The sequence below is a fragment of the Sesamum indicum genome, linkage group LG1 (assembly GCF_026168435.1).
Source record: "Sesamum indicum cultivar Baizhima isolate 11 linkage group LG1, ASM2616843v1, whole genome shotgun sequence".
Taxonomy (NCBI): Eukaryota; Viridiplantae; Streptophyta; class Magnoliopsida; order Lamiales; family Pedaliaceae; genus Sesamum; species Sesamum indicum.
Genome location: NC_142657.1, coordinates 14,950,005 through 14,976,057, shown reverse-complemented (window position 1 = coordinate 14,976,057; position 26,053 = coordinate 14,950,005). Strand labels below are relative to the sequence as shown.

The 26,053-nt window shown below is 35.1% G+C and overlaps 4 protein-coding genes and 1 non-coding gene across 31 annotated transcripts; 4 read left to right on the top strand and 1 right to left on the bottom strand.

Moving 5' to 3' along the window:
* Window positions 1-1,214: 1,214 nt before the first annotated feature.
* Window positions 1,215-4,260, bottom strand: LOC105180153 (Translin family protein). 2 transcript variants are annotated; one of them, XM_020691588.2, is made up of 7 exons: window positions 4,124-4,260; window positions 3,873-4,036; window positions 3,020-3,099; window positions 2,455-2,596; window positions 2,224-2,373; window positions 1,833-2,034; window positions 1,215-1,647 (listed from the first exon to the last, which is right to left on the bottom strand). In XM_020691588.2, the coding sequence occupies exons 1-7, from the start codon at window positions 4,188-4,190 to the stop codon at window positions 1,550-1,552; spliced, it is 903 nt and encodes a 300-aa protein (XP_020547247.2). In that variant the 5' UTR covers window positions 4,191-4,260; the 3' UTR covers window positions 1,215-1,549. The 2 variants fall into 2 exon arrangements, with proteins under 2 accessions (XP_020547247.2, XP_011102116.2); XM_011103814.3 differs by having other exon boundaries at window positions 3,897-4,036.
* A 28-nt stretch (window positions 4,261-4,288) lies between these two features.
* Window positions 4,289-4,361, top strand: TRNAV-UAC (transfer RNA valine (anticodon UAC)). The gene has a single exon. It is a non-coding gene; the product is annotated as a tRNA-Val (tRNA).
* Window positions 4,362-9,076: 4,715 nt separating this feature from the next.
* GEK1 (D-aminoacyl-tRNA deacylase) lies at window positions 9,077-13,104 on the top strand. The gene is made up of 8 exons (XM_011103794.3): window positions 9,077-9,627; window positions 9,775-9,917; window positions 10,165-10,228; window positions 11,242-11,294; window positions 11,719-11,774; window positions 12,098-12,172; window positions 12,311-12,499; window positions 12,644-13,104. The coding sequence occupies exons 1-8, from the start codon at window positions 9,339-9,341 to the stop codon at window positions 12,729-12,731; spliced, it is 957 nt and encodes a 318-aa protein (XP_011102096.1). The 5' UTR covers window positions 9,077-9,338; the 3' UTR covers window positions 12,732-13,104.
* A 4,939-nt stretch (window positions 13,105-18,043) lies between these two features.
* On the top strand, window positions 18,044-22,942 carry LOC105180144 (18S pre-ribosomal assembly protein gar2-like protein). Of its 26 annotated transcripts, XM_088881507.1 has the most exons (7): window positions 18,044-18,434; window positions 18,561-18,713; window positions 20,044-20,125; window positions 20,578-21,586; window positions 21,804-21,908; window positions 22,026-22,519; window positions 22,603-22,942. In XM_088881507.1, the coding sequence occupies exons 3-7, from the start codon at window positions 20,061-20,063 to the stop codon at window positions 22,709-22,711; spliced, it is 1,782 nt and encodes a 593-aa protein (XP_088737633.1). In that variant the 5' UTR covers window positions 18,044-18,434; window positions 18,561-18,713; window positions 20,044-20,060; the 3' UTR covers window positions 22,712-22,942. The 26 variants fall into 26 exon arrangements, with proteins under 26 accessions (XP_088737633.1, XP_088737588.1, XP_088737609.1 ...); XM_088881462.1 differs by having other exon boundaries at window positions 18,045-18,430; window positions 18,635-18,713; window positions 21,804-22,519; XM_088881483.1 differs by having other exon boundaries at window positions 18,045-18,430; window positions 18,635-18,713; window positions 20,037-20,125; window positions 21,804-22,519.
* Window positions 22,943-23,053: 111 nt separating this feature from the next.
* RGF8 (root meristem growth factor) lies at window positions 23,054-25,129 on the top strand. The gene is made up of 4 exons (XM_011103806.3): window positions 23,054-23,918; window positions 24,018-24,076; window positions 24,184-24,244; window positions 24,839-25,129. Exons 1-4 carry the CDS (start codon window positions 23,816-23,818, stop codon window positions 25,006-25,008), a joined length of 393 nt encoding a protein of 130 aa, XP_011102108.2. The 5' UTR covers window positions 23,054-23,815; the 3' UTR covers window positions 25,009-25,129.
* Window positions 25,130-26,053: the final 924 nt, after the last annotated feature.

Sequence of the window (26,053 nt, the reverse complement as noted above, 5' to 3'; positions counted from 1 at the left end):
ACCTTAACTCTAACTCCAACTAAGTACAAGTCATGTCATAAGATACGTTTAAGCCAATCAAACGTTTTGACAAGAGGGAAAGAACATATTGAACCAGCAATATTCATATGACAATAATTGACCTTAACCAGTATACCATAATATTGTCTGCAATTGTCAATGCGCAACAAGCCTAAAGTCATTGGCCCACGACATTTGGTGGTAAAGCCTAAAGTGATTAGGCCACTATACATCTGGTGGTGTTGATTCCACAATAACAAGCTTAGCTGCTTGCATAGTAGGCAGAAACATAGGTGGGATTCCCCTGAAACGGGAACTGCACGACGGATTGATGGATATGGAAAGAAGCGATCCACTCTACAGGACCACTCAGGCAAGGACTATTAAAAGCGGCAAGGCTGGTCCAGGGAGAAATCATTATATCACATGCGGAATAAAAGCACGACTTTAATGCACCATTATTGTTTCCCACTGCTACTACTCTCTGGCCCGTCCATAATTGGTTTCCATGTCTTCTTTTTCTAATCTTTGTTTTGGGTTTCGCTACCAAACTCAAAATAAACAATTAAACATGTTACGCCTTGTTTGACTTAAAGAGGATGTTTGCAAGGGCTTAACAATAAAAACTTACGAATTTGGTTTAGAAAATAAATTGAAAAGAATGTTATAAAAACTATATGCAGCTCCGCTCCAGTTTTTAAAGCTTATTGGTAGATTTGAAAATATCGAGTTATTTTACCAAACAATCCAAATTCAACTTTTATTTTCAAACACTCTCAATTTTTACAATTGCTTAACCTACAAATTTCTCTACAACTTATTCCTATCACCAAAAGTCGAAGCTATTACAAGCACCCCTTGAATATTATTTTATTAGGCCTTGAGCCTTGATTTGTTCACTTATTCTTCTATCCAGTGGATTATGTGGTTAACTTGAAGAAAATTACCTACCACAATCCAAACTGAGTTGTTTCAAAAGGTTCACAGGATTATAGAGCTCTGTGCTGGTCCAAATTTCCACCACTTCAAAGTACCTGAGATGACTTCTGAGTAATTATAGCTCATTAGACCCCCACTAAAGTGAGTAGTTTCTACTGGCAGAAAAAAGGGAAAGATCACAGGGAAAAGGGACATCCGCAAGAGCAATCTTCTTCCAATATGAAACAATGTGCCTAAATCAGATCAACAACTTGAAAAATGAAAGACAACTTGCATTGAAGAAGAAATCTTGTATGTTATTTAACCTAATTCAAGTAAAATACGAGCAAATACGTAATAAAAGTCATTCGCATTTCCATGTACAATGGAAGTACTTTAGGCCGCTGAGATTATCTAAAGTTGAATTCTCTCTTTAGCACCTGAGCATGAAAGAAGCAAAGATTCACTTCAGACATCTACATAGTTCCTGATATCTTGATCCAGCAGGAGACTATAGCCTCCTGATTGTTAGCAAACATGATTTCTATTGCTTCTCTCCCAGTAAAAACTATAGTTGGTATAGGTCAAAATTAAATGAGTAAACTAGATATGTCGGTTCCCCAGCACTTGATCACTCAATCTCTGGCACTCCCAACAACGAAAAGTTGGTATCTTCAGATCCAAGAAACGGGATATACTCTGATCCTCTGACATGAACACTAAAGCAAGCTGCATGATAAGCAACTTATGAGACGCCATCTTAAAGGAGATAGCGGAAGAAATGGTAAACCTATTTCTATGCAACAGATAAAAACAGCTAAAATATAGAAAATTCTGAACTCCAAATGCATTAGAAATATGTAGGTCTCTATGTTTCATGTATTATGTCACTGTTCACTTCAGCAGATCATTACCGTTTTCTATTTTCATTACACTTTGGAGCATTACATCCATCTTTGTTTTCATGTCTGACGCATCATCCATTTTAGGGGCAATAAGCATCAGCTCTCTATGGATTTCACGCACAAAACTGCAGATCTTCTGGGCAAATTCAAGTTCACCATCGGATATCCTACCTATCGCCAACCGCATCAGTTCTCCAGTCAAGTCTGCAAGCTGCACAAGAAGGATGAAAAACTGGTTTAAGAGACATAGTTAAGAAGGCATTGTAGTATTCTCTGTGGCCCATTTTTGGATGACACATATGACTTGAGCCTGATTATCAGAGAAGGAGAAGTTCATTGTTCTTCATGTGTTTCTCTTTTCTGTGTATGTGCCTGTGGCTAATACAGTTCAGAGAATTACCCCCAAGAGATAGTCAAGCACATTTATCTGCAAAGGCTCAACAGATGGGTCACTTAGTGGTCGCAAGGAAGCATTTATCTGATCAAGATTTAAAAGAGCCCCAGTCTTGCAAAAGTTACAAAGTGTAGCAGCTTCAACATATTCTTGAACCTATTAATGCAAGCAAAACCTCAAGTGAGATTGCAAAACATTATGCAGCAGTCAGAAGCTAAAAGGGCAGGATGTGGGTACTCCAGGTGAATAGGCCCGTCTCAGCTTCCAAAAATCAGTTCCTTGCAGCTCTTTCGCTAAACGAGATATATATTGATCCACCACTGCAGCTAAATCCTTTTCTGCCTTTTCTAGAACTTCCTCTTTGTTGTTTTTACTGATTCTGTTGTTAGAGAGGGTAAGAAAATTAGTAACATTTTTCTAAATGGTCTTATTAGACCAAAATCACTCAAGGTCAGAAAACGACGCAGATCTTCCAATAAACATGTATACATCAGTTAGAAGTAGTTAGGCTAGAGTTACTTTATGACCAACATCACACGCTAATAACCATTAGAAAGAGTTCAAGGATATGTCAACTTTTTATTGAATTTTCTTCTGCTGTTAACTTTGTGTATCTCAATGTAAAATTTAGGAGACATAATTGCACAATGCAATTATTTTGTCAAAAAGAAATGGTACTTCTGAAAAAATGTCACCTGAAAATGCTAATCACCATTGCTTACTGATCAAAGGGTAGGAAAAATATATAAAGAAACTGAACATTGACAGAATTGCGCATAAACTACAACTGATTTCCATTTACCTATGCACCTGAAATATGACCTTCTTGCTATTCATAGTTACATCCCGACTTGCTTTCACCACTCTCTCTCTCTTTTCATTCTGTGGTGCATATAGAGAAAAAGTGATCGTACATTTCAGACAATTAAGTGTAAAGCTATCTTTAAATGTTTATCTGCAGAGGTATATGTGCATAATAAGTGAGAAAATATGAATTTAAGCAAAAACTACCAAATTCATGCATCTTCTCCAGGGGACAAGATAAGTTGATGCAAAAATAAATCAATGTGTTGAAATTAACAGCCACCTAACAATCTTCCACAATTGCCTAGAACAAGTCAGGACATCCAAAATGTAATTTCTTTCTTACACTCAACCTCAATCAATGCACAAAGCATGCACCAGCAGATGATATTATGATATACATATTCTCTAAGTAGCAGAAAAACAATTACGAAAGAATCCTCCATGAGATTATACTCCTTTAAATTTCACCCCGTTGGTTGTATATTAGCTTATTTCTATTAAATTTTCCGATACACTAATAAGCTTTCAAAGAATTAACATACTCATGTAACACACATTAGGATTACTTTGAATCGTTACGAACACAACATTTAGCAAATTAGCAAACACATTAAGCCCCTTTAAAGTTACTTTAAAAACCATACATTCAAAATCACAAGGCTTGCATAACATGGGTTATAAATCTTCATCAACAAAATATTTAAGCAGAACCTGTAGGCAATTTGATGTGCTCTATGTAACAGTTCACGAACAATAGAATTCATACGAAAAGTTTATCAAATTTCAACAACTGACACACCCTTTGCTGGCAAAAATGTGTCAAAGAAAAAACAGAGGTGGGCAATTACAATAAGCACGAAAAGGAAAAGCACCAGGTCATTAAGATAGGCGGCGTATTTGGAGAAGGCGTCCTTCATCGGATTGGAGTCAGAATCAGCGGCACTAGCAGTGGCATCAGTGGTCAAAGTTCTCGGCTTCTTGGTTGCAGTGCCCAGCAGCGCGGTCTCTCCAACTGTTTGACAAAATGTGTAAATGAATTAGTTGAGATTTCAAGAAATAATGCTGTGGAGGTGGCGCAATAAATGGTAAGAATGCTTACAATGGCGGGAGCGTTGAGGTTTAGGAGCCATGAGACAGAGCCTGTGGATGGCCGACGATTTGAACATCTGTCGCTCTGTTGCTCCACAACTGCAGGCGGTCCACGTTCTTATGCTAGAAACTATGCAAATGATATAAATACAAAGATCTATCTCTGGATCACGAAGTTGCTGTGGTGTAGTGGTTATCACGTCAGTCTTACACACTGAAGGTCCCCAGTTCGATCCTGGGCAGCAACATTTCCAATTCTTTTGCTTTTTTAAGTTTATTTGTTTTTGGAATAGAATTACATATTTCTCAACATGTAAAACATCTTCATCACATAGCCCTATATTACACACTCACCCATCTATTGTGCGCAGTTGTTTTTTCTAATTATAATCTAATTTTGTTATATTTTTAATTTTTTTAAAAAGATTGTATCAATCAATCATTAATTGGATATTAATATGTAAGACGAAAGTATGATACAACATTAAAATCATTCTCATCCCAGCTCAATTGAAATTTGTTTTAGAGAGAGAATCATGTAGTTACTGCTTTCTCTTTTTCTTTTTCGTCATTTATCTATATTACTAGGTACCATGGCATATTATTTTTGTGTTTATATAATAAACAATCTTTTCTGTTTTTAAATATATTTTGATTAATTATATTTAAATACTCTCTAAAAATACGAAATTAAATTTTTTTCAAAAAGTTTTGAAAGTATACTTACACTCCGCCCAAGAATTATATGTTTTTACCTGACCTACTTCTATTCGGGTTAGGACAGAAAATGATAACGTAAGCCAAAAAATTATATAAATTTTTAGTTTTGTCTTTATTTAGCATTCTCATATATATTGTTGTACTTATAAGGAGATAAATATAATATAATATACATATATATGTATATTGAATGAGGTTAACATTATTATATTTTGCCTTATAACTACAAAATTATTACATAAAATGTTAAATAAGGGGTAAATTTTGAAATTTATGCAATTTTACTAATGTCAACAATTTTATCCGAATTATAACAAAAAGGGATCATATATAAACAGTGAATTTTAAGAAGGAGCATAATCGTATAAGTATAATTTCATAACTTCTTTAGGAAAAAGTGTAGTTTCATATTTTCAAAGGGAGTCTAAGTGTAATTAACCTAATATATGATAAATAAAAATATATATATAAACCATCACATTACATCTACCTATACTATATAAAAAAATTGGTCATCTTGACTCAAAAATGACGGTTATTGATACTGCCGCATTAATTTTTAAATATGACTATTATATCCCCATAATAGATTGCATACTATATATTTTTATAAAAAATTACAATTACTCTTTTTTTTTTTTTTTAACAAAAGTGACTCTATATTATTTTAACAACACCATACCATTCTTTTACCGTGTCAATAATACCTTTTGATGCATTCAAAAAATGTACAGGTCCAATGAATATGGACTATGCTCAAAACTTGGGCTGAAACAAATCCAAATCCTGATGTTAATAACATAAGCATGCTTAGAATAAAAAGAACTTACTTCATGCCTATATAGAGCAGGACCTTTTAGGAGGGTGCTTCCATAAAGGAGGGCTTAGCGGGTGCCTTTTGTGCTTACTCTGGTGTAGAATTTTATTTTTCTGCAAGAGAATGTATATATTACGAATAGATCTAACACGAAGCGAAGTTATTGTGTCTCCTCGGAGGGGGGCTTATTTGAGAGGGCGGCCTTCTTGAAGCAAGACTTAGGGACCTCACTAGAGGAAGCATAAGATGTCCGTCGGAAGTAGGGCTTAGATGCCTCAATGGAGGAGGGTTTAGGTGCCTGCATGGGACAGAGCTTATAGGTCCCCCAAAGAATGACCTAAGTGCCTGCCTGAAGGAAGGCCGAGGTGCCTGTGTGGAAGACATGGTTTTTGTGCCTGTGTGGAAAACATGGCTTTCTATAAGAGGGATGCCTTCCTCGTGAAATCCTTACAAGCAAACATATGTTAACATATTGAAGGGTAAAATAAATCTCCAAAACTATTAAAATAAAAAATACTCCTTGAGGGAAGTTGAGATGCAAAGATTTATTTATTGAGAGGGATGTCTGCTTAGGGACAAGACTTATTTCGTGAAGGATGCTTGCTTGGGAGCAGGCTATTTTTCTGAGGGGGATGCCCCCTTGGTGCAGGATCTTTTTTTTTCCTAGGAGGATGTCTGCTTCGGGACAGAGTTTGTTCTTAGAAGGCATCTGGGTGGAATAAGTCCACGTCTTTTTGTTCCTTGCATTTTTCACCAAGGACAACATTTTTGTACTCCCTAGTCTCCTCTAAGCTGATGTATTTTACAACTAGTGCTAAGAGACTGTAAAAAATTGCGAGGGGGCTTCTTAGTTAAAAACTTAAAAAAATCCCCATCTTGTAATCCCTGTGTAAAAGCATAAATTAATGTATTAGATGTTGCAATAGAGACCTCTAGGCCCGCTAAACTAAAGCGTTGAAGATACTTCCTCAGTGATTCCCCTTCTCTTTGTTGTAAAGAGAAAAAGCTCATGATTATCTTTTCACATCGTTTACTACTGGCAAATTGATGGAGGAATAGAGAGTGAAATCTCTGACTGATCGGATAGATCCGAGGGCAATTTATTGAACCACTATTGGGCCAACCGTGTGAAGGTGGTTACAAACACACGACATTTGACCCAGGGTTGTAACAGTAGAGTAGGAGAGGTGCTCATGAGAATGTGGTTCCGTCGTACTCCGGTAGGTTGTGCTCCTTCCAGTTGAGGGGGAGTTCGTCTGCCATGGTCTCTTCACTGAAGGGGATACCCTATTGTTTCTCCGAGGGTTCTCCCACGATTTAGCACTGGACGTCTTGGAGGATTTTCTACAGGTATTCCAGACGTGCGATCCAATAAGGATGGATGTCCCGCTGGATTTGCGAGGGGGGTCCCTGGTCTTTCGCGACCGGCAGTGCAGGGGTAGGGTATACACTTTAACTTCCTTCCTTAGGGGCATCCACGTCGAATAGGGTTACTGTGTGGGTTGAGATTAATGTCTTCATTTGCTCCCGTATGGCCGTCGTGACCGTCTGTTGTATGATCTATAGGAGTTCTGGGGGAGCCCCCGACGGGTTTGAAGAGGAATTGTGTTGTGGCAGATCAGTTAGTGGGTCAGCAGGTTTGGAGGGTCTTGGGACCATCGCTCCAATCCAGAGGTTGCCCCACTAATAGGGGATACCATATTAGCGGGTGCCAAGGGAGTTCTTGCAACAATTTGCAAAGTCTGATTGTTGCTAGGTGTCTCCACAGTCTTTTATTTGCTTGCGGGATTGCTGGGGATTTCTATGATAACTCACATCTTTAACTCAAGTTTCCACAGACGAAGCCAATGATGAGTTCAAAAAATACACGGGTCCAATGGATATGGATCATGCTCAAAGTTTGAGCCGAAGTGAATGCAAATCCTGAAGGGAGGACCTGCAAAAAAGGCGTTAGCACTTCGATGCCCAAGTTAGTATTGGATTTAGGAGAAAAATAATTGTAAGAAATAAAATGTAATGAGAAATAGTTATAGAGTAAGCAATTTCATGAGATAAATTGTGCTAAGAGTGTAATTCAATTGCTAAAGCAAGAATAGAGTGTGGTTTTCCAGATTATGGAGGGTGTCCCCATAGAGGATTGAAAGTGTCCTATTGGAGGATTGAAGAAGGCGTTCCTATTGAAGGACTAAAGAAGACGTCCCTAGTAAAGGGTGCTGAAATGAGAAATTGAAATAAAAATAAGAATTTCATGAGTAAAATATGGTAGAAGTACGGGTTAAGAGTTGCAGCGAAATAACAAGACAATTTTTAGCTTTTTGAATGTGTGTCTGTTAGGGGACTACTGCATGTATTTATAGAGAAGGAGTTCCTCTTCGAACGAACTCTGTTTGTGAGTTGCACTTCCCAAAAAAAAGGCAAAAGTTTGGGGATAAGGCATGATCGTATCTTCTTCTTGACTTGAGCAACACGTCTTTAGTTGGGGGATGACTCTTTTTACATGAGGACTCCTACTTTTGCAAGAAGTCCTTTCTAGTTTCTAGGTCAAGAAGTCCAGCTTTTTTAGGGGCTTCCCTTTTCCTGGGTTGGGTTTGTAAGGTGGGTTTGAGGTCCGGTAGGCCTTGTACCAAGCCTCATTCTAGGGCCAAATTGGGCTTCCCTCTTAGGCTGAGCTTAGTAATTTTTCAGTGGACGTCCTCATGATGTGGGCCTCTCGATTCTTTATTCTTTTTGGATCGCTTGGGCCTTTTTGGACCAACTTATTTTTATGCGTATCACCTTTAAATGAGTTTTATTTTGTTTCTTCTTATTTTTTGTAAAATATAATTTATTATTTATAATATATTTTAAAATATATTAAATTATTTATTATATGCACGCGCTAACAACATGCCATGGCGGTTAGTATTATTATAAATAAAATCGGTGTCATAGACACAAAGAGGCGATTTTGACACTACTGCACTAATTTTTTGTGATCTAAAAAATGTCATTCAACTAGTAAAATACTAACTTATTCAATTGCACAAGTTTTACATTAACTTAACTGCCAAAGTAATATGCATGCAGGAATAGAATGTTACAACGATTAGTTTAAAAAAAAATAATTTAATTGTATTATCAACACAACAAAAAAAATTCGTACAATAGTATCATATACCGCCATTTATAAGTGAAAATTGTATTTTTTTTTATTAGTATAGCTAAAATTATTAACCAATACTCTTTTGATGTTTTGGTCTAATTTAGTTTTCTTTTCACGTACAAGTGGTAAAAATTACTTTTTTAAATAGCTATTGTTTTTAACTAATATTCTTTTTCTTCCTCTCCTAATTTAAATATTCGCTTATAATAAAAAGACATTAATAAAAGTATTTAATTATTTATATTTTTAAATCTTTGTGCAAATGCTCGTCTCAAAACAATAATAATAATAATAAAATCGTTGTGGAAATGCAACCAATGTGCCAATACAAGAGAGAAAATGAGGCGGAAAAAATCGAACAAGAAATAGTCCTGACAACAGCAGTCAAAAAATCAGCAAGCCAAATTTCCCGAATCCTGTATATGTAGTTTTCAAGACAAGCAGCTCACACTACATTTTGATCTGTATTCGACGCCTACCCTCAAATCCAATTACGCCTCTCAAATTTTCCCAGAGCAGAAAAATCAACCCAATAAGCCAATAAAAATGGTGACTTTAGTGGTGGCTACCACCTGCGATCCGGCGTCGATCAACCCGGCCAAAGCCCTCTTGGCCATGCCCGGTTGGCAGCCTGGCCCCACCCTGGAGGGCGGCATCAGAAGCTTCAAGAATGGTGGCTCCCTTCGATTACTGGAACAAGAGAAGTTTATAATTGAAGAAGACGATCTGGACTTGAGATGGGAGGCGGCCACCGGAGAGACGGTGGTGGAGGTGATTTTTCTATCTCGACACGCCGCCGTTTCAAATCGTCCTGCTCTCACTATCCACCCTATAGGTACCCCAGATATATATTCCGGTACATTGTATACGTGTATGCATCACGTATGTATAAATTGTGTATGTACTTACGTACATGAATGCTGGATGTATAAGTGGTCTATACTTGGGCCAAGATTCGTAATTTATAGGTGATTGTTCACAGGGGTACCCCATTTGAAGGATGGAGATGTTCTACCACAAGGGGGAAAACCAGGATGGGCGGCGCCACCTTGTCCTCGTATGGGGCCATGGCTGCTGCTCTTGAAGAAAATTGCTGAGTCCCACAATTTACTGCCTGAATTTGAGGTTTTTTATTGTCTATACTTCATCCAAGATTCACAATACATCAGTATTTGTTCTTGTTATAGCTTTAGTTCATATTCGTGAACATGTTTGTAATTCATCAGTTCTTTTTTATATTAATGATTTGTGTCCCTTTTTGTTACTTCGTCTTGTATCTAAGCTTGAATTTCTTGTGAATATTCTGAGTTATACATTTTATAGAATATGGAGAATGTTAATTAATTGATATCATTTTTTCTGCTGCGAGCAGATAACTTTGGAGGCTACTCATCATGGGCCTGTAACAACGAAGCCAACAATGTTTATTGAGATAGGTAAAGTTTATAAATTTATTATGTCTATAGATTTAATAAGACTATTTGCTTCATTTTCTTGTTTGGAGCAATTGCTTCCCTTTCCCTAATTGCCCATTTGGTAGGTGGGCTGTATCAAGTTTCTCTCTAACCTTTGGATAAATTTCTTTTTATTGTTGTAACTCTAGGATCAGTTTTCTTCTTCAAGACATTCCAGTATCTTCCTTTTTCTTTTTTATGCTCAGCTTCAATCCTTGCGCTTACTATACTTCCTTAGGTTGAAAAATAGCAGTTCTGTTTTGTATTCAAAGTTTGGACCTGTTGATATAAAATTGTCATTTCCAAGTTGTTCTGTATGTGCAAACTATATCTGTTTGTCGATGAGTTATAGAGATATATTGATATATAAATGTACATTATTGATAGTCCAGCCTTCTAAATTTTCTCCGAGTATAGTTCATTGCATGACTCTTTTCACATTCTTGCTTAAGTTCTCTATATCCTCTTCCAATTGTAAATTTAATTGATCCGCTTCCTAGTTTCAATTGTGTGTTATCTTTTATCAAGTCGTCAAATGGTTATGCAATCCAAATATATTCATGTGTCCTTGACCAAATGTATCTTCTTGTTAATTAACTTCACCATAAATGTATTACATTCACTTTATTATTATATGTGCTGCATCTATCTGCTAATACTAATCTATCTTAGGGAGACGACTGACATTATCTAACTAGAGAGTGAGTTCATTTTCTCTGGTTTGAAGGAGAGTGTTATATGTCGGCACCTCCCTGGAAAGATGAATACTCTAAACATGCAAATGAAAGAATTGAAGGATTATTCTTTTTGTACCCCTCAGAGACGAGGGCTCCTGGCAGCACCATCTTTATCTGCCCATTTTAGTTCTTTTCTATACTCTGCTCTGTTGTTAGTCTGCGTTTAAGTTTTCAATGTTATGGACTTTTGTCTTGTATTTCTTTGAATTGAGGATTATCCTGACCTTTGCTTATTGGTTTTTCCTTTGTTTGATATAGGTAGCACAGAAGATTACTGGGGAAGACAGGATGCTGCTCGTGTTGTTGCTCAAGTTGAGTACATGTTGATGCCAGTCCTATATCAAGATTCTTGAATCTCTTAATGCAAAGTATTATAACGACACACTTAAATTGAAATATATGTTGCCGCAAGATGAATATTTTGGGATGGAAATCGTATGCTACTCTCTGTGGGTGGGTGGGTGCCATTTACATTCAGTATATGTAAATAGCATCCTTATATCTTTATAATTTTTTGCGACATATTCCACTTTTCTCTTATCACTGAATTAGAGATTTGTATATTATCACATATTTCTATTAAGTGGAACAGAAAATGAGGTTTCTTATATGTAATGATATATATTAGGTAAATAAAGCTGATTATTACATTTCATTGTTACGGCAGTACGACTTACTCATCTTATATGATGGGGTTAAATTCTAATCTAATAATTGTGATTCTTGCTGTTGAAGTTAGTTTGGGAAGGACTTGGTCTTGGAGAAGGTGCTGCTATTGGAACTTGGAGCAGGTATGTTTGAATTCACGCAGCGGCTCCTGTCTAAATCTCTCAAGTACTATTGATTTCCCAACATTTGGCTTCCTCTTATATATTTTCTGTGTTGAACTTATAATGACTAGAAATCAGCTTTCTCACGGACCTAATGCCATAATCCTGTAGTTTGTTGTCTTGATTGGTTCATCACGAACAGACGTCAATACTCAAATCATTAGTTTCTGTGCTGTTCAAATAATATGCTTTTATATGCTGGAAATGTAGTTTAATTTGTCTGCATGCATGTCTTCGTTTGATGTAAATAACGTTTCTTAACAAAGTTGTTTATTTAATTTCAGTGCGACCGAAAAGAAGAAGGTTCTCCTTGGTATTGGAGGAGGGCATTATGTACCTCGGCACATGGACATAATTATGTAAGTCGATTGTTTCAATTATTGCATCATAATTTCACCCTGGTTATTCAATACATGGTCAGATTCTGTTGTTATGCAGAACATGTAAAACTGAAATTGAGCAAATCTTGTAAATCTTCTTCGACTGAAATATGACAGGAAAGACGGGACTTGGGTCGGCCACCTCATCTCCGGATATTCTTTGCCAATGGAAGATCCTGGACAGTTGAAAGAGAAAACAACCACTGACAGCATTGGAGGGACATGGAAACAAGCCATCAAAGTTGCTTTTGATGCTACCAAAGCAGCCTTCCCAGGCGGAGAAATTCTGGCACATCTTGATCATAAGTAAGTTCTCTATAAACAACAGATTAATGGGCTCCAAAATGCATCAAGTACACTGTCGCTATAACACAAGATTACATCAAGCCATCAGAGTTGCCTTCGATGCTACCAAAACAGCTCCACATTAACTAACACTTTTGGCTGCAGGAGTTTCAAGGGTTGGCAGAAGAATGCTATTACAGATTTTCTAGGCCAACAGGGCATAAAAGTCGGCAAGCCAGCAGACTTCCATTGATCCCGATGATACGGTACCAGTCTCGTTCCAGCAACCATGGCCGAATCCAAGATTTTATATGGTTGTCGGAATACTGTAACAGTCCATTTGCTGATTCAGTTCATAGATACTGGGAGGTAGAAGCTGAAATCTGCTAATTGAAGAGATGCATACGATGATGTCATTCTAGTTTGACCTGTCTTTTCTTGGACCCCTTTGTGCGATCTTGAACTCAGATAATGTAAGCCATGTAAGAATAATATCTTGTACAATATTTATTCGGATGTAAGAGAAAAGAAAACCCTTCTAAAACAAGAAAAAAATAGAGTACAATGTAGCATCAGATGTTTTGATGTTGTTATGTGTAAGGAGATGCATCACCCAGTTTTCAAAACCGCTAACATACAATGTATGTTTTAGGAATGAAGATGAAAATCAATGCTCTACCAACTTCAATTTCGAAGGCCATAAATTAAAGGAAAATGAAGGATATTTGACTTTATCGTATTCTTTTTTAGAAAATAAGAGACAAATACATGTATACATACACATACAAAGACACACGTATTTTCATTCGTACATACCACATGGGTTAGATCGAGAATACATTGTTTTTAATTTCCATATATATATATATCAATCAATTTGGTCAAATTTTAGTGCGAGCTACTCATATTCAAGTCTGCATGTCCTGATACACTCACACATACCAATATGTGTCTGTGTGTGTATGTAAATATTTTTGTATAAACAAAGATTGCTAAAAAGCCAAATGCCAATAAATTTTATTTATATTGTTTTGCAACGGAAATGGATGGCTTCTCATTGCTTTTCTTTTTTTCTTTTATTTTTTGGTAGATATATGTTGCTGGTGAAAATAGAAATACTGTGTTATGTGACGAAATTGATTGAAATTTTAGACTGTATTTGAATGGAAAGATCCTAACGAATCTATATTAGAAAAATTGATGTCGCTGATACAAATTGTTCTTTTTAAGTAAAAAAAAAAAAATTCTTTTTTATATAGTATAGATCAGATTAATAATCTGAATCAGGGCCAGAAATTAACTTAGAACAACTAGAATAATATTAAATTGAAAAATAGTGAGGGATTTTCAAAGTTGTAGGTGGAACAACAGAAATCAGATCATTCCTTGCATGCATTATTGCAGACAAGGTAGGATGGGAATGTCCAGATAGAATGAATGGCAGCTGGAATATGAAACACGACTAATGAATGCATTAGACGTTATACGCTAATCGCCATTTGAATTTGATTAAGTCGTGTGGGGACATTTAAGAAATTAAGGTCATAAGTAGTGTTTGAAACAGGTCATTTTACAATAAATCGGATGCGTGTTCGCTCCGCTCCTTTGCTCACCACATATTTGCATGTTATTATTATTAATGTTTTTCAATGACGAGTAATGGACTCGTCAAATTTAATTTTCCATAAATTTTATAAATATTTTCATAATTATATATTTTTGTATGCCGTTTAAATGATTATGGGATCGATTAAACAATAGATTGGACAAAACTAAATCATCTGTTAAACAAATTAAGAATATCTGAGAAGAAGGTTGTCATGAAAAATCTACCTCAACGATAGAATACAACAGCCCGCGCACTCGTTTTATTAATAATTTTTTATTTATACGTATTCAGAGTTAATTCACTTTTATTAGTTTTATGATCAGTTATTCATTTTATTTTATCTTTTAATTAAATTAAATTAAATAGATGTCCTTGGATCGTTAGTACAACATAAAATGGGGCCCCCTTGATAATGGCCTCAAAAGTGGTCATCATTTGCCCGTGGGATAAGAGAACCCCATCACCCACTCAAAAGGGCAGTGTCCGAATAAAGCAACTACATATCTGTTCCGTTAATTATGATAATTAATTATTGATTTAAATCAATGTAAATATTTATTATCTCCCTTTATTTGAAATGAAAAATATAAAGCAGAGTGTATTATTAAAATTATTAGTATTTTAATTACGTATAAATATTTGATTAATTATGATAAATTGGATGACCGCAGCGGTAATTAGCGTAGTTCACGTCGGCATCACGTAGATTGCCCAAATGGGGACAACCGCAGTGGTGGGCACTGTGTGCACCACCGGTGCACTATAGCAGGGCGCCCGTTCATTGGCGCACGTGGGGGACCATGAGAACCACGGATCCTGTGCTATACACGGTTGGGTGGGCCCCGTAAAAGCTCCTCTTCTGTTCAGGCTGTGGTTGGGTGAGAACAGGGTGTACAGAACAATGTGGGGACGTGGATTTGATATAATATGGTATCATCCACTTTATTCATCTATTTCTTTTCATTCACTAATTTTCGTCCCCCCCCCCCCCTCCCTCTAAAAAGCTTCTTCTTTTTTAATTATTGCAATATAAAAGAAAAAATAAAATTCATATGCTTCGAAAGGCATTAGATTGGATGATCGCAGGAGAGCCGCACGATCATACCAAAGTTTAAATACCCATACACCCCCTTAATTGAAAATTAAGAATGCCGATCAAAAAAACAAAAAAATAAAATAAAATCACACAATAATATAATAAATATGTTAGGTTTAAGTCTATAAATTAATACACCCACTAAGATGATTGGACAAAAAGAAAAGAAAAATTGATATTTACATATCGAGATTTATTCAATCATATTCGAATCACTTCTATTAAAACGAATTTGATATTCTCTTCTGGAATTCACTTTTGTCCACATTATATGAATTTGTATAAATGGAGAAATCTTGTGAAATTGAAGCATTCTTGATTGAGAAAATGAAATTAAAACTGAAGTTGTTTACTTAACTAAAAGTTTTCCATTGTGAGAATCAATGGAATAGTGACATTGATTTGACCCCTATTTTTCTATCACCCTTGACAACTCATGTAAGTTGTTTAAATTTTCGTTCACAAAAATAAAATATTATTTATTATGTATATATTAAATAAAATATAAAATACAAATTATTTTATAATAAAGTATATACTAAATGCAAAATAAAATAAAATATTAATAAACATTCACATTGCTTGTAAAAAACTAGTTGAGATGAGATTAATTTAGTGTAAAGTGATGATAATTGAGGAGCATTTGTGCAAAAATACAATGACTGGCATCCAAAGTATTACTATAACAAAAATAAAGGAAGAAAAAAAGCAGCAATAATTAAGGAGGGATTTCGTTTTCATGGTAGTTTTTGAGCTGTCTTTCTGATCATCCCTCCGCTTATAATATTAATACCTATAAATTGCACAAATTAAAACGCGGACTACAAACATTGGATCATAACATACTTGTGGTAAATAAAATAAAATTATCCTTATTACATTTTCAATTTTTGACCTGGTGAATTATATGGATGTTATATTCATAAATTTCGTTTAACGAGTAGCTTTGAACTTAATTTTAGTATGTTGATGATGTAGCATTGGTCGAGTTAAATAATATTTCGATGATTTTTTTTATATATTGAACGTTTAACTAATTTATTCAAAGATATTCATATATTTCATATTCCAAATTCTATTATTGATATTCTTTTTAGAATATTTTTAGAATAAGATCATATTGTTTAAAATTACATTACATTTTTTTAGTAGTACCAAGTTTACTAAAGTAATAGAATAATACAACTAACTTACCACTAAAGACTCGAAATTCAGATAATAATAATAGACTAAATTATAGCCACGTCTTTTGAAATTAACATAATTGTAAATACTTTATTATTGTTTGAGGAATTATAAATATCTAATTGATTTTACATTAATTTAACAACGAGCCAGTTCTGTTAACCTCCATTTTAGATTTTCATCCAATTTTTCTGGTGAACTGACATAAATGTCATTTTGGATTATGGATTATAATTTTATTTTATATCTTTTAGAAACTTTTAAAATATTTTTGTGGACTAATATTCTATATGGATTAATTATTTTACCCATCCTTATTATTATTTTTTTAATTCTTTTAAAAAATTCAGTAAGAATAAATAGTAATGTCATATCACTATTGAGAGACTATATAATTATTTTTATTTAATAAAATATTTATAATTTTTTAAATAAATAAAAAAATTATAATTATGATAAATATTATGAAAGCCATCTGTAATTTACTTTAGTTATTAAATCCAAAAATAGCCAAGACAACAAGAGTGAGTGACCAAGACATGTTAAGCATTTTGAATGCTAGTGGGGCCCAATACCCCCAAAAAATATAAATTATCCAAAATAAACTAAATTATATTCTCTCTTTTGTTTAAAAAAAAAAAAAGAAAATAATTTGCACATTGAAAGCAAAGTACAGATCCACCTGAACGTGGTCATTTGTTTGTCGTGATTTAATTTTTGTCAAAAGTCCAAACAAACTCCACCAAACTTTACCTCACACAAACACGACTTTGGAGTATTTGTACATTTTTATATTATCCAACTCCCCTTAAAACCCTTTCCTTCATTCCTATTTCACTTTCCATCGACCCAGAAACATAACGAACAAACTGGGATTTTTTTTACCTCTGACTTCCCTTTGTCCCCCCAATAGGGAAACCATAACAAAAACAATTTCTCTTCTATTTGCAGATTTATTTTTGGGATAATTACACTACTGCCATTATACATAGATTATTTTTAATTTTAAAAATTATATTTAATATTCTTAATATTTTATTTATATTAAGTTATTATAAATTAAATATTTTTTTTCTGATTAAAATACTCTTATGCATTTTCACAAGCTAATGCAGGTGATGGATTATATTATAATAATATTTTAATTAAAAAATATTTATTTGGCCTACAACAAGTCAATTATAAATTAATTGAGATTAAACATAAATTTTTATTTAATTTTATTTTACTAATGTCATTAAATTCGAATGAAAATGAGTCTAACCTTAGAAAGAGCGGTGTTATTATCCCTTGAATTATTTATTATAAATTTTATTGTTTTTTAATCTCATTTAATATATATATTTTTAAATAAAATAAATAATATAATTTTTATATGCATAACATATGTACATAAAAGAAAATAAAAAAAAACATGAAATAAAAATTCAAAATGGTGATGTATTGTATTTTAAATATATTTTTTGCATTCCCATGGCGGATTCCATTGTCAGACTTTTTCCCACATCCCGTAAACAATTATTCTACTATTATTCTAGGGATCTACGTGTGATAACTGATAATCTGTCCAAGACTAAAAACGACATCGTGCTGGGAAAACATTTCCCATTCTCATTGCTCCAAGTCGAAGGGGGGAAATCATTTACCTCTGGAAAAAAAACCCTATAATTTAATGTATGTATATGTAGAGAGAGAGAGAGTGAGTTGACTATGTTTAAGAGAGAGAGGGAGAGAGGGGATTGAGTTGAGTGTCTTCTCACTCTAATTATATGTTTTTTCTTTTAAACGCACAGAAAATGTACCACGCATAGCTCCAAGACTGCCCTCCCTCTTTTCTCTCTCTAAAGATCTCTTCTGCCAGAGGGCGTGTTTGTCTGTATCTACTAGGTATATATCGGTGTAAATCAAGTCAGTCGCCGTGATGCTGTGTCGTTTAGCCGGCTGAGATTTCGCTACCAGATTCTCTCTTCTAAGGGAAAGAAGGTGCTCTGTTTTGAGAAAGTTGAGGCACAACTGGAGTTCCTAGTTCTCTCTCTCTCTACGGACAAGTATTTCCAGCTGTGTGAGTATGTATACCCATGTACAATTTTCGTACGATACTCCGTATACGTATTTCTTCTATTTGGATCTTATGTTGATCTCTCTGTGATGATGCGTATATCCGCTGATGCTATTTAGATTTACGCTGTTAGGATTGCATTTTCGTGGCTCTTGTTTCGGATTTCTTTTTTCAAGTGATGATCGTCCTTCTGAAATGGTGCAGCAGAAAGGGAAATTTGCAGTCTTTTTGTGAATCGATAAAAGGGGAGTTCTCTTTTCAGTTGCTGATCAAACAGGCATAGAAGGTATTTGAGTTTTATCTTTTACGATTAGTTATCTTTTTTATTATATCCTTGGACAAAATATGTAGCTTTTTTGTTTCTTGTAGTAATTTAAATGATTTTAAAGGATCAGATTAAATCAAATATTTCATGCTTTTAGGAATTTTTGCTTGTAATTTACCACATTCTTCTTTTTTCAGGAAGATTCAGGAGAGGTTAAAAGATTATGAGTTATAAGAATGTGTAAGGTTCGTTTAGATCTGGGAGGGAGAGAGAGTGTGAAGAGTACAGAGAGAGGGCAAATCATGTAGTGGGCATTGGGGTTTTTGACTTTGAAGCAGGAAATATAGGTTAAAAAATGTCAGTATAATTTTTTTAGCTGATAAAGGACTGTTGGGATGTTTGAAAAGTGGCGTGACCTTTTCTTGTCCACTTCTTTATCTTTAGACAAAGGGAAGATTCCAAAACTTAAGTCTACTGTTTATGCCCAAACAATATAAAAAGTTATTTTTTCTTCCACTAAAAAGTTTCTATATGATAGAGTAGTCCCCTGATTGCTTCATTTTCTTTTTCTTTTTTTCTTTCTGGTGAAAAACTTGCTAGCACCTCCCTTTTCTGCGTTTGATTCTAAAGTAAAAGGCGGTTTGACATATATGACCAAGGAATAGATTGTTTTAGTATTCACACTCATTTGGCTTTTATTGGTGGATATATCCAGCAACATTCAATATCTTTTAAATTGTTGTTCTTCTACAAAAGGAAAGGTGAGATAATCAGTTTCTCGGGTTTTCATTTTTGCATCTTCAATTATTCTCCATGAAGACTAGAATCTAAATGGAGAATAATGACGTTAGCTGGAAGAGCAATCAAGATAAAGCAATACTTTATAATTTGCGAAATCTGCAATTAATTGTTCCTGATCTGTTGCAGTAGGATGAAATCCTTGTTTCTGATGCAGCTTCCATATGCTTATGGTTAGATAATGCTTTAGTTTGTTTTAGTAATTATACTTTATATGGGTGGATTCATTATCAGCGTCATGTGAGCTTTCTGGGGTTTATGGGTTTTGGAACAACTGGATCTAGCTGTGCTACGCATAATTCAATGCATTATCCGGCCTTTGACATAGCGATAGTTATAACAGGAAAGAAGGCCAATAATTGCATTTGCTGAGAGTAAAGTTGGTCCATTCAAATATTTGAAGTATCTTGTTGAAATAGTCTATTAAGATCACTAGTTCTTGATTAGTTTGTATCTTTCGTTTTTATTTAGTTCTTATCAAGCTTGTGTATTCTGTTTTTTTTTGAGTCTTTGGTAGCTATGAGTTTGCTTTCTCATTCTGATAAGCCACCAGATTTCACTGCATAGTGGATGTTTGCTTCACAACTGCTGAAAATTCTCCAAACTGTCCCAAGTGAACTGAAGAATGAAAGCCGGTAATATTTCCATCCTTTGGTAGTATTAAATGCTGTTAGTGTCCCACTGCCCCGAACCGGTCAGTTTCCAATGCAACATACATTGGCCAAATGTTTACGCCAAAACTTTGAAACTTTATATTCTTATGATTAATATCTGGTTCATTAAATGTTGTCACCAGTGATGCACTAGACAATACCCTGTCCAATGACTGAGGAATTAATAGTCCCCATGATTGCTTTGATTGGCCATTCGTCATGGCTATTGCATTGTTCCCGTTCTGTCTTCAATTGTTGATTCCTTTTTGTCTGACTAAGTACCCGTTCACCTATCTTCTCATTGGTTGCAAGTAAATAGAATCTTTCCTTATAAGAAGTTCGATTCACCTGCAGGTTATTATGAACCTTATTTTTTTGTTTGACTTTGACACGTGTTTCTAGGCATGATTCTGAACTTCTGAATGCAATGACAGTGTCTTTGAGCCTGCTGAACAAATCACGAGCATGAAGGAAAATCAGGATGCAACTTTTCATGATTCTAAAAGTTTCGAGGGGGATACTGATCACCTGACCTGTGGAAGCAAAGAAATATACAAATTAGATGATTCTAAAAGGGACACCACTCCCCTAGCATTTGATGCAAAAGGTAGAGATGAGTGTTGGAACCTTAGAGTGATGGATAACTTTTCCATGGGTAATGAAAATGGATCTGTAGATTCTCCAAGAAAGAAAGATCAAAATGGACTCTCACATCATCTAGGCGGTTGGGAGAAAGATGCAGATTCTTTAAGCAAAGATCAGCAAAGTCCACAGTACTCGCTGAAAGTTGAAGAGGTTACGATTGGTAATGGAAATGAATCCATAGATTCTAGTACCCCATGTAATGGTGCTTCTTTGTTTGAGACAGTTACTAGTGTGTTTACTGATAAAAATGTAACGGAATGTGAATTGCCTGAGTTGGAGGTTTGCTACAAAGAGATTAATCATCAAATTGTGAAGGACATATGCGTTGATGAGGGGAGGTATGAGGACCAAAAGGTGATTGAAATTTATAAGGATGACAAATCTCGACATTATTTTCCCGAGTCTCATTATAACAATAACCATGGTGAAGATTCAGGAGGGGTTGGTAAGGAACTCCTAGTATCAGATAGAATAGAAGCTTCCTTCATGGAGATCACAAATGGCACTAGTGCTATTCAATGTGGGAGCAAAGAAGAATATGATGGCAAATCAGTTGATCAAGGAAGGCTAGAATCTCCCTCAGACAGCTCTGGCTACAAGGATACTGCTAAGCATTGTGATCCAGGGGACTCAGTGCAGACAGGTGAAGCAAATCAGGCTGCAATTCATTCTTCAGAAGAGGTATCTCTTGTGGATAGAGAACTTCCTATTCAAGAGTTTGGTACAAGAAGTTTCCTCAGATCTTTCCTCAACTCTTTAGATGGTGATGGAAACAAAGTTACACAACCGCCTGATCAGGTTTGGGTCACTTAACCGTGATTTTGGTTCACCATTTGTGTATTAGCTGTTGACAATGAGATGATCTGAGTTTATTATCCAATACAATTGGACAGAACTTATTGTACTCTTTACAAGTAGTGTGTTGCCATAGCATGCTGTGGCTTAAGGTGCCAGATTACACTAGCTTTGTTCTTATTCTTGAAGTTGCTATAGATTGTAATTCTTTGTTCTACAGATTTCTAATGGAAAAGCATCTACAAAGAGTCACGCCGCGTCATCTGAAGAAAAACAAGGACCAAAGGAAGATGTTCAAGCTAGCAGCCTACTGTACAATAGTAAGGTGGAAAGTGGAAGCATTACTTTCAATTTCAACTCCCCTGCACCAGTGTTAGCTGGCATCACAAATCGGTTAACTGAAAATGTCAAGGAACAGTCTTTTGACTCGGGGGATATGCAGGAACATAAGGATGCGGATGTGGACAATCTCCCAGATGGTGGGCAAGTTCAATGCGCTGGCGACAGCACTGCAGATGTCCAAGAACCATCCCTAATCATCAAGAATGGCAATTTCGATGGTTCTTCTGCCACTGGCCATGTTCCACCAGTAGGCATCAAAGAGGGGAGTGAGGAAAATGTTCATGAACAAACCCCAGAAAACAAGGATGACAACTCTGCTGATCTTTCTCAAGATTGCCAGCTTCAGTTTCCTAACAACAAGAGCCAGAGTTCCAGAAAAGATGATGTACAAGCTCTTGAGCCGAATGTTCCAAGGCATGAACATAGAAACTCTGGCAATGTTCCCGTCGTCAGCCAATTGCAATATGACGCTGGAGAGACGAGCTTCTCTGCAGCCGGTCTTATTAGTTATTCAGGGCCAATAGCGTTTTCTGGGAGCCTCTCTCATCGGTCTGATGGCAGTACAACCAGCGGCAGATCTTTTGCTTTCCCAGTGTAAAACTTTGTTTCCTCGTCACTTTTGATTGGCCACCTTGATCTCATACCCATACTGATAACCTGTGTGTTTCCTTGTGCAGATTACAATCTGAATGGAATAGCAGTCCAGTAAGAATGGCAAAAGCTGATAGGAGACATTTCCGAAAACACAAGGGCTGGAGATTAGGCCTTCTTTGCTGTAGATTCTAAGTGCTTCTATTATAGGTTATAGTGCAGATATACATCAAAATCTTAATTTAAAAGTCCTCCGAGTATTGTAAGTATAGGTGTCGATATGACCGCTTTGCTTCTTTAGGGCTTCTTCAAGTTGTTCCGAGAATTGCGATATGAACTAGTACATGTGCAGGCGCAATTATGTCTAAATTTTTGTTTCAGTATTTCTTCCTATAAACATGATATCATACTCATGGTTTTCCCTTACTGGGCATCACTGTCAATTTTTTGGCATTAACAGAAGGCTGTCTCAGATTCAACTGTCTGAACCTCCACATGCTTTTGTGCAATTTTCATCAATCATCATTGGCTTTGTGAAAACAAATTAAGCCCAATATCAAAGATAGGTGAAGTGGGCTACTTCTAAAGCCCATTGTTTAAGCTCTTACCTTTTCCTCAATAACATAGTTGAGAACATGAAAACAAAGTCGACATTTCCTAGGTATAAACTGAGTGTTTTTCTTCTACTCTCTCATACAGTCATGCTAGCTATATTACTTGACATATATGCTTAGTGTGACTTGAAATAAGCACTAATTTCATGTGAGCCGTTTGGTGCATATTTGATATTGTCATAAATTGAAAACACAGTGTGTACGTAGATTGGCCACCTGATGTAGCTACTTTTCTTTTTAGATAGAAGTAGAACCTAAGTGATCTCAGGAGCTAGGAGCCCTTAACACCAGTGACCTGAACCAAAATTAAGTAGCAAAATGAAGTATTCATGAAATGGTGCGCATTTTTTGAGTTGCTTAACACACAAAAAAAGGTGTGTAATTGTGAAGAAATGAGAGGGGCAGTGGGCCTACCATGGTATTGGTAGGAGACAAGAAATCAACTCAAATGGTGTGAAGGTTCCTAAAAAGGCAACTATTAGAAATAAGGGTTTTCTGTGTACTTGTTTTGGAATTCTGAATTTTGTGCTTTGTGTATCTTCTTCCTCTCTCTCCCTCTCTCAACTCACTCACTCACTCTACATATCCCCCATTACTATAAATTCCAAGTCCCAGAAAGCAAACAGAAATAATGTAGTGAAGAAATCAAAGCTTTCTTGTTCCAAATATATCCTATCTAGTTACTATGGAAGTTTTAACTGCAGTTGTTTTAGTTCTCTTATTTCTGTTGGATCCCACCTGTGTGTGTGCTGATCAAGTCAAGATTGTCCAAATATCTTTTCAACATGGTAATAAGTTTTCTCTACATTTGCATGTCTAGCTTGTTATCTTAATTTGTACCCTTTTTCACAAATTCATCATGATCATGTTCCCAATTATATATGCAGTTCAAAATGCCAAGTCTTCTCTTCTGCCAAGGAAACTTCAACTCAATCAAGTAGCAACTGTATGCCTTAATTTTCTTGCATCCTATATGTCCCTTTGTCGATTTCGTCCCGATTTGTTTTTTTTCTTTAAAACTATACATATATATGTTCCTTCTGATCATCACAGGTGAAGGGTTCTGCTGATAAACATTTTACACCGCCCGAGAAATTCATAGAACCCTCATCAGGTACAGCTAGCACTTCCAACGTTGTTACTTCACTTTCGGAATTGCAAATGTGGTAGTAAATACTTTTGATCTCAAATAAAAGCTGTTTCTAATTTCCCTTTGGGAAGATGATGAGCTAAGTTATTACTACTTTCCATGTTATGCATGAGATAATTTCAACAGCCATTTTTCTACTTAAACAAGAAGTGGGAGACAATACATAAGTGTTAAATTTCAAATTAGACGCGCGATATATTTAATAAAACCATATTAAAATCATCTAAAGTCTATAATTCAAACGTCCGCCTAAAAGTCATGATGTCATCTCGCCTATTGTGGGAGAAGTTATGGGTTCAAATCGACTTTTCCATGTTCATTCGAGAAAAAATAATACTAATAATAATAATAATAGTAATAATAATAATAATAAAGAATCCAGAAGCTACAAGTACATAGGTACAAATTAAAGCAACCAAGAAATTCATATCATTAATAACTTTTCATGCTTTATTTGATACCATATACTTAACTGGATTTCCATAATCTTCATTACATTATATATATATATATATATATATTATGTGTGACTATTTATATATATATGTCTTGCTGCAGGCACCAAACAACATGGAAAACAAGAAAATGTGATGCAAGATGCAAGAAAAGGGACATGGAGAGAATGGGTTGAGGAAGGGACCAACAAGTCAGAATATTTTAGTATGGATTATGGGTGGGTCAGAAGGAGACGTCCAATACACAACAAGCACATCCCATTTGTCCCATAAAGTTGTTGATTTTGCTTGCTAGAATTAGGGCAGTTGATGATCCAACTTGTACTGTGTTTTCATAAGCACAAATTTTGGGGGGTTTTTTTGTGATAATTATAATTAGTTTGTTTGTGTCTAATTATATATATATTAGGGAAGGAAATGAGGAATGTGTCTGCCTTTGTAGCTCTGATTTGTTTGTGGCCGACACTTATCCACCAAAAGACGCTATATATATATATAAATGTTTTGTAACAAATTCTGGTGTAATAATCTAGGAATATTTTTGAACTTTGTCTCGTGCCCAAATTTTGTTGTTGTTTCCTCTCATGTTCCCAATGCAGTCAAAGGTATCATATCTCAAACCCCAATAATATTACACCTTATAATAATAATGTTAATTAATATGTATTCGAAGGTTGGCTAAGTGAAGAACTTCACAATTGTCCAAGTACCCAGTCCGTGATACTTAATTATATTAGTGTTTTTTTTTATTTATTATTAGAAAAATTTTAATTATTAATTATATTTTAAATTACAATACCTCTTACAGAAGATATCAATCGTGTTATATGTTGCATCAACATATTTACTTAGGCTTTGTGATTATTAAGGGATTCTAAATCCCTCTAAAACTAGAATTATTACAACATGTTAATTAATTTTATAGTTAAGTTACGTGCTCGGTTTGGTTCACAATTACCATATTGTTGTACGAATAATTTAGTTTATTAACGAATTAATTACATTGTAATTCTCACATGGCCGTACATTTGGGGCATGAACGTATATCACTTTGGTAGTGGTGCGACTGCATGCGACCACATCGGCCTTCGAGTCAACATTTTCAGCAATTGAAACTTCGTGCAATCCATAGAGATTCACCAAATAAAATAGTGTTAATTATACTTAACCTTTTCTAAAATTGTAAAGTTACATTTTTTTTTAAAAAAATTTTAAATTACATTCGCGTTCCTCTAAAATTTTTTTATTTATATCTGACCCTTTATGTTAGAAATTGAATGAATAATACGGATGTTAGCAATTATTTCAATTTTGTCTC

Coding starts and splice junctions, on each gene's coding strand:
- LOC105180153 (XM_020691588.2), bottom strand. CDS start 4,190: ATGTTCAAATCGTCGGCCATCCACAGGCTCTGTCTCATGGCTCCTAAA. Junction 3,100..3,872: donor TTTTCCTTTTCGTGCTTATT/GTAATTGCCCAC, acceptor TATGCACCACAG/AATGAAAAGAGAGAGAGAGT. Junction 1,648..1,832: donor TGTAATGAAAATAGAAAACG/GTAATGATCTGC, acceptor CTTATCATGCAG/CTTGCTTTAGTGTTCATGTC.
- RGF8 (XM_011103806.3), top strand. CDS start 23,816: ATGGAAGTTTTAACTGCAGTTGTTTTAGTTCTCTTATTTCTGTTGGAT. Junction 24,077..24,183: donor AACTCAATCAAGTAGCAACT/GTATGCCTTAAT, acceptor TGATCATCACAG/GTGAAGGGTTCTGCTGATAA. Junction 24,245..24,838: donor ATTCATAGAACCCTCATCAG/GTACAGCTAGCA, acceptor GTCTTGCTGCAG/GCACCAAACAACATGGAAAA.
- LOC105180144 (XM_088881462.1), top strand. CDS start 20,061: ATGTTTGCTTCACAACTGCTGAAAATTCTCCAAACTGTCCCAAGTGAA. Junction 21,587..21,803: donor TTACACAACCGCCTGATCAG/GTTTGGGTCACT, acceptor TTTGTTCTACAG/ATTTCTAATGGAAAAGCATC. Junction 22,520..22,602: donor AGATCTTTTGCTTTCCCAGT/GTAAAACTTTGT, acceptor TTCCTTGTGCAG/ATTACAATCTGAATGGAATA.
- GEK1 (XM_011103794.3), top strand. CDS start 9,339: ATGGTGACTTTAGTGGTGGCTACCACCTGCGATCCGGCGTCGATCAAC. Junction 9,918..10,164: donor ATTTACTGCCTGAATTTGAG/GTTTTTTATTGT, acceptor TGCTGCGAGCAG/ATAACTTTGGAGGCTACTCA. Junction 10,229..11,241: donor AACAATGTTTATTGAGATAG/GTAAAGTTTATA, acceptor TGTTTGATATAG/GTAGCACAGAAGATTACTGG.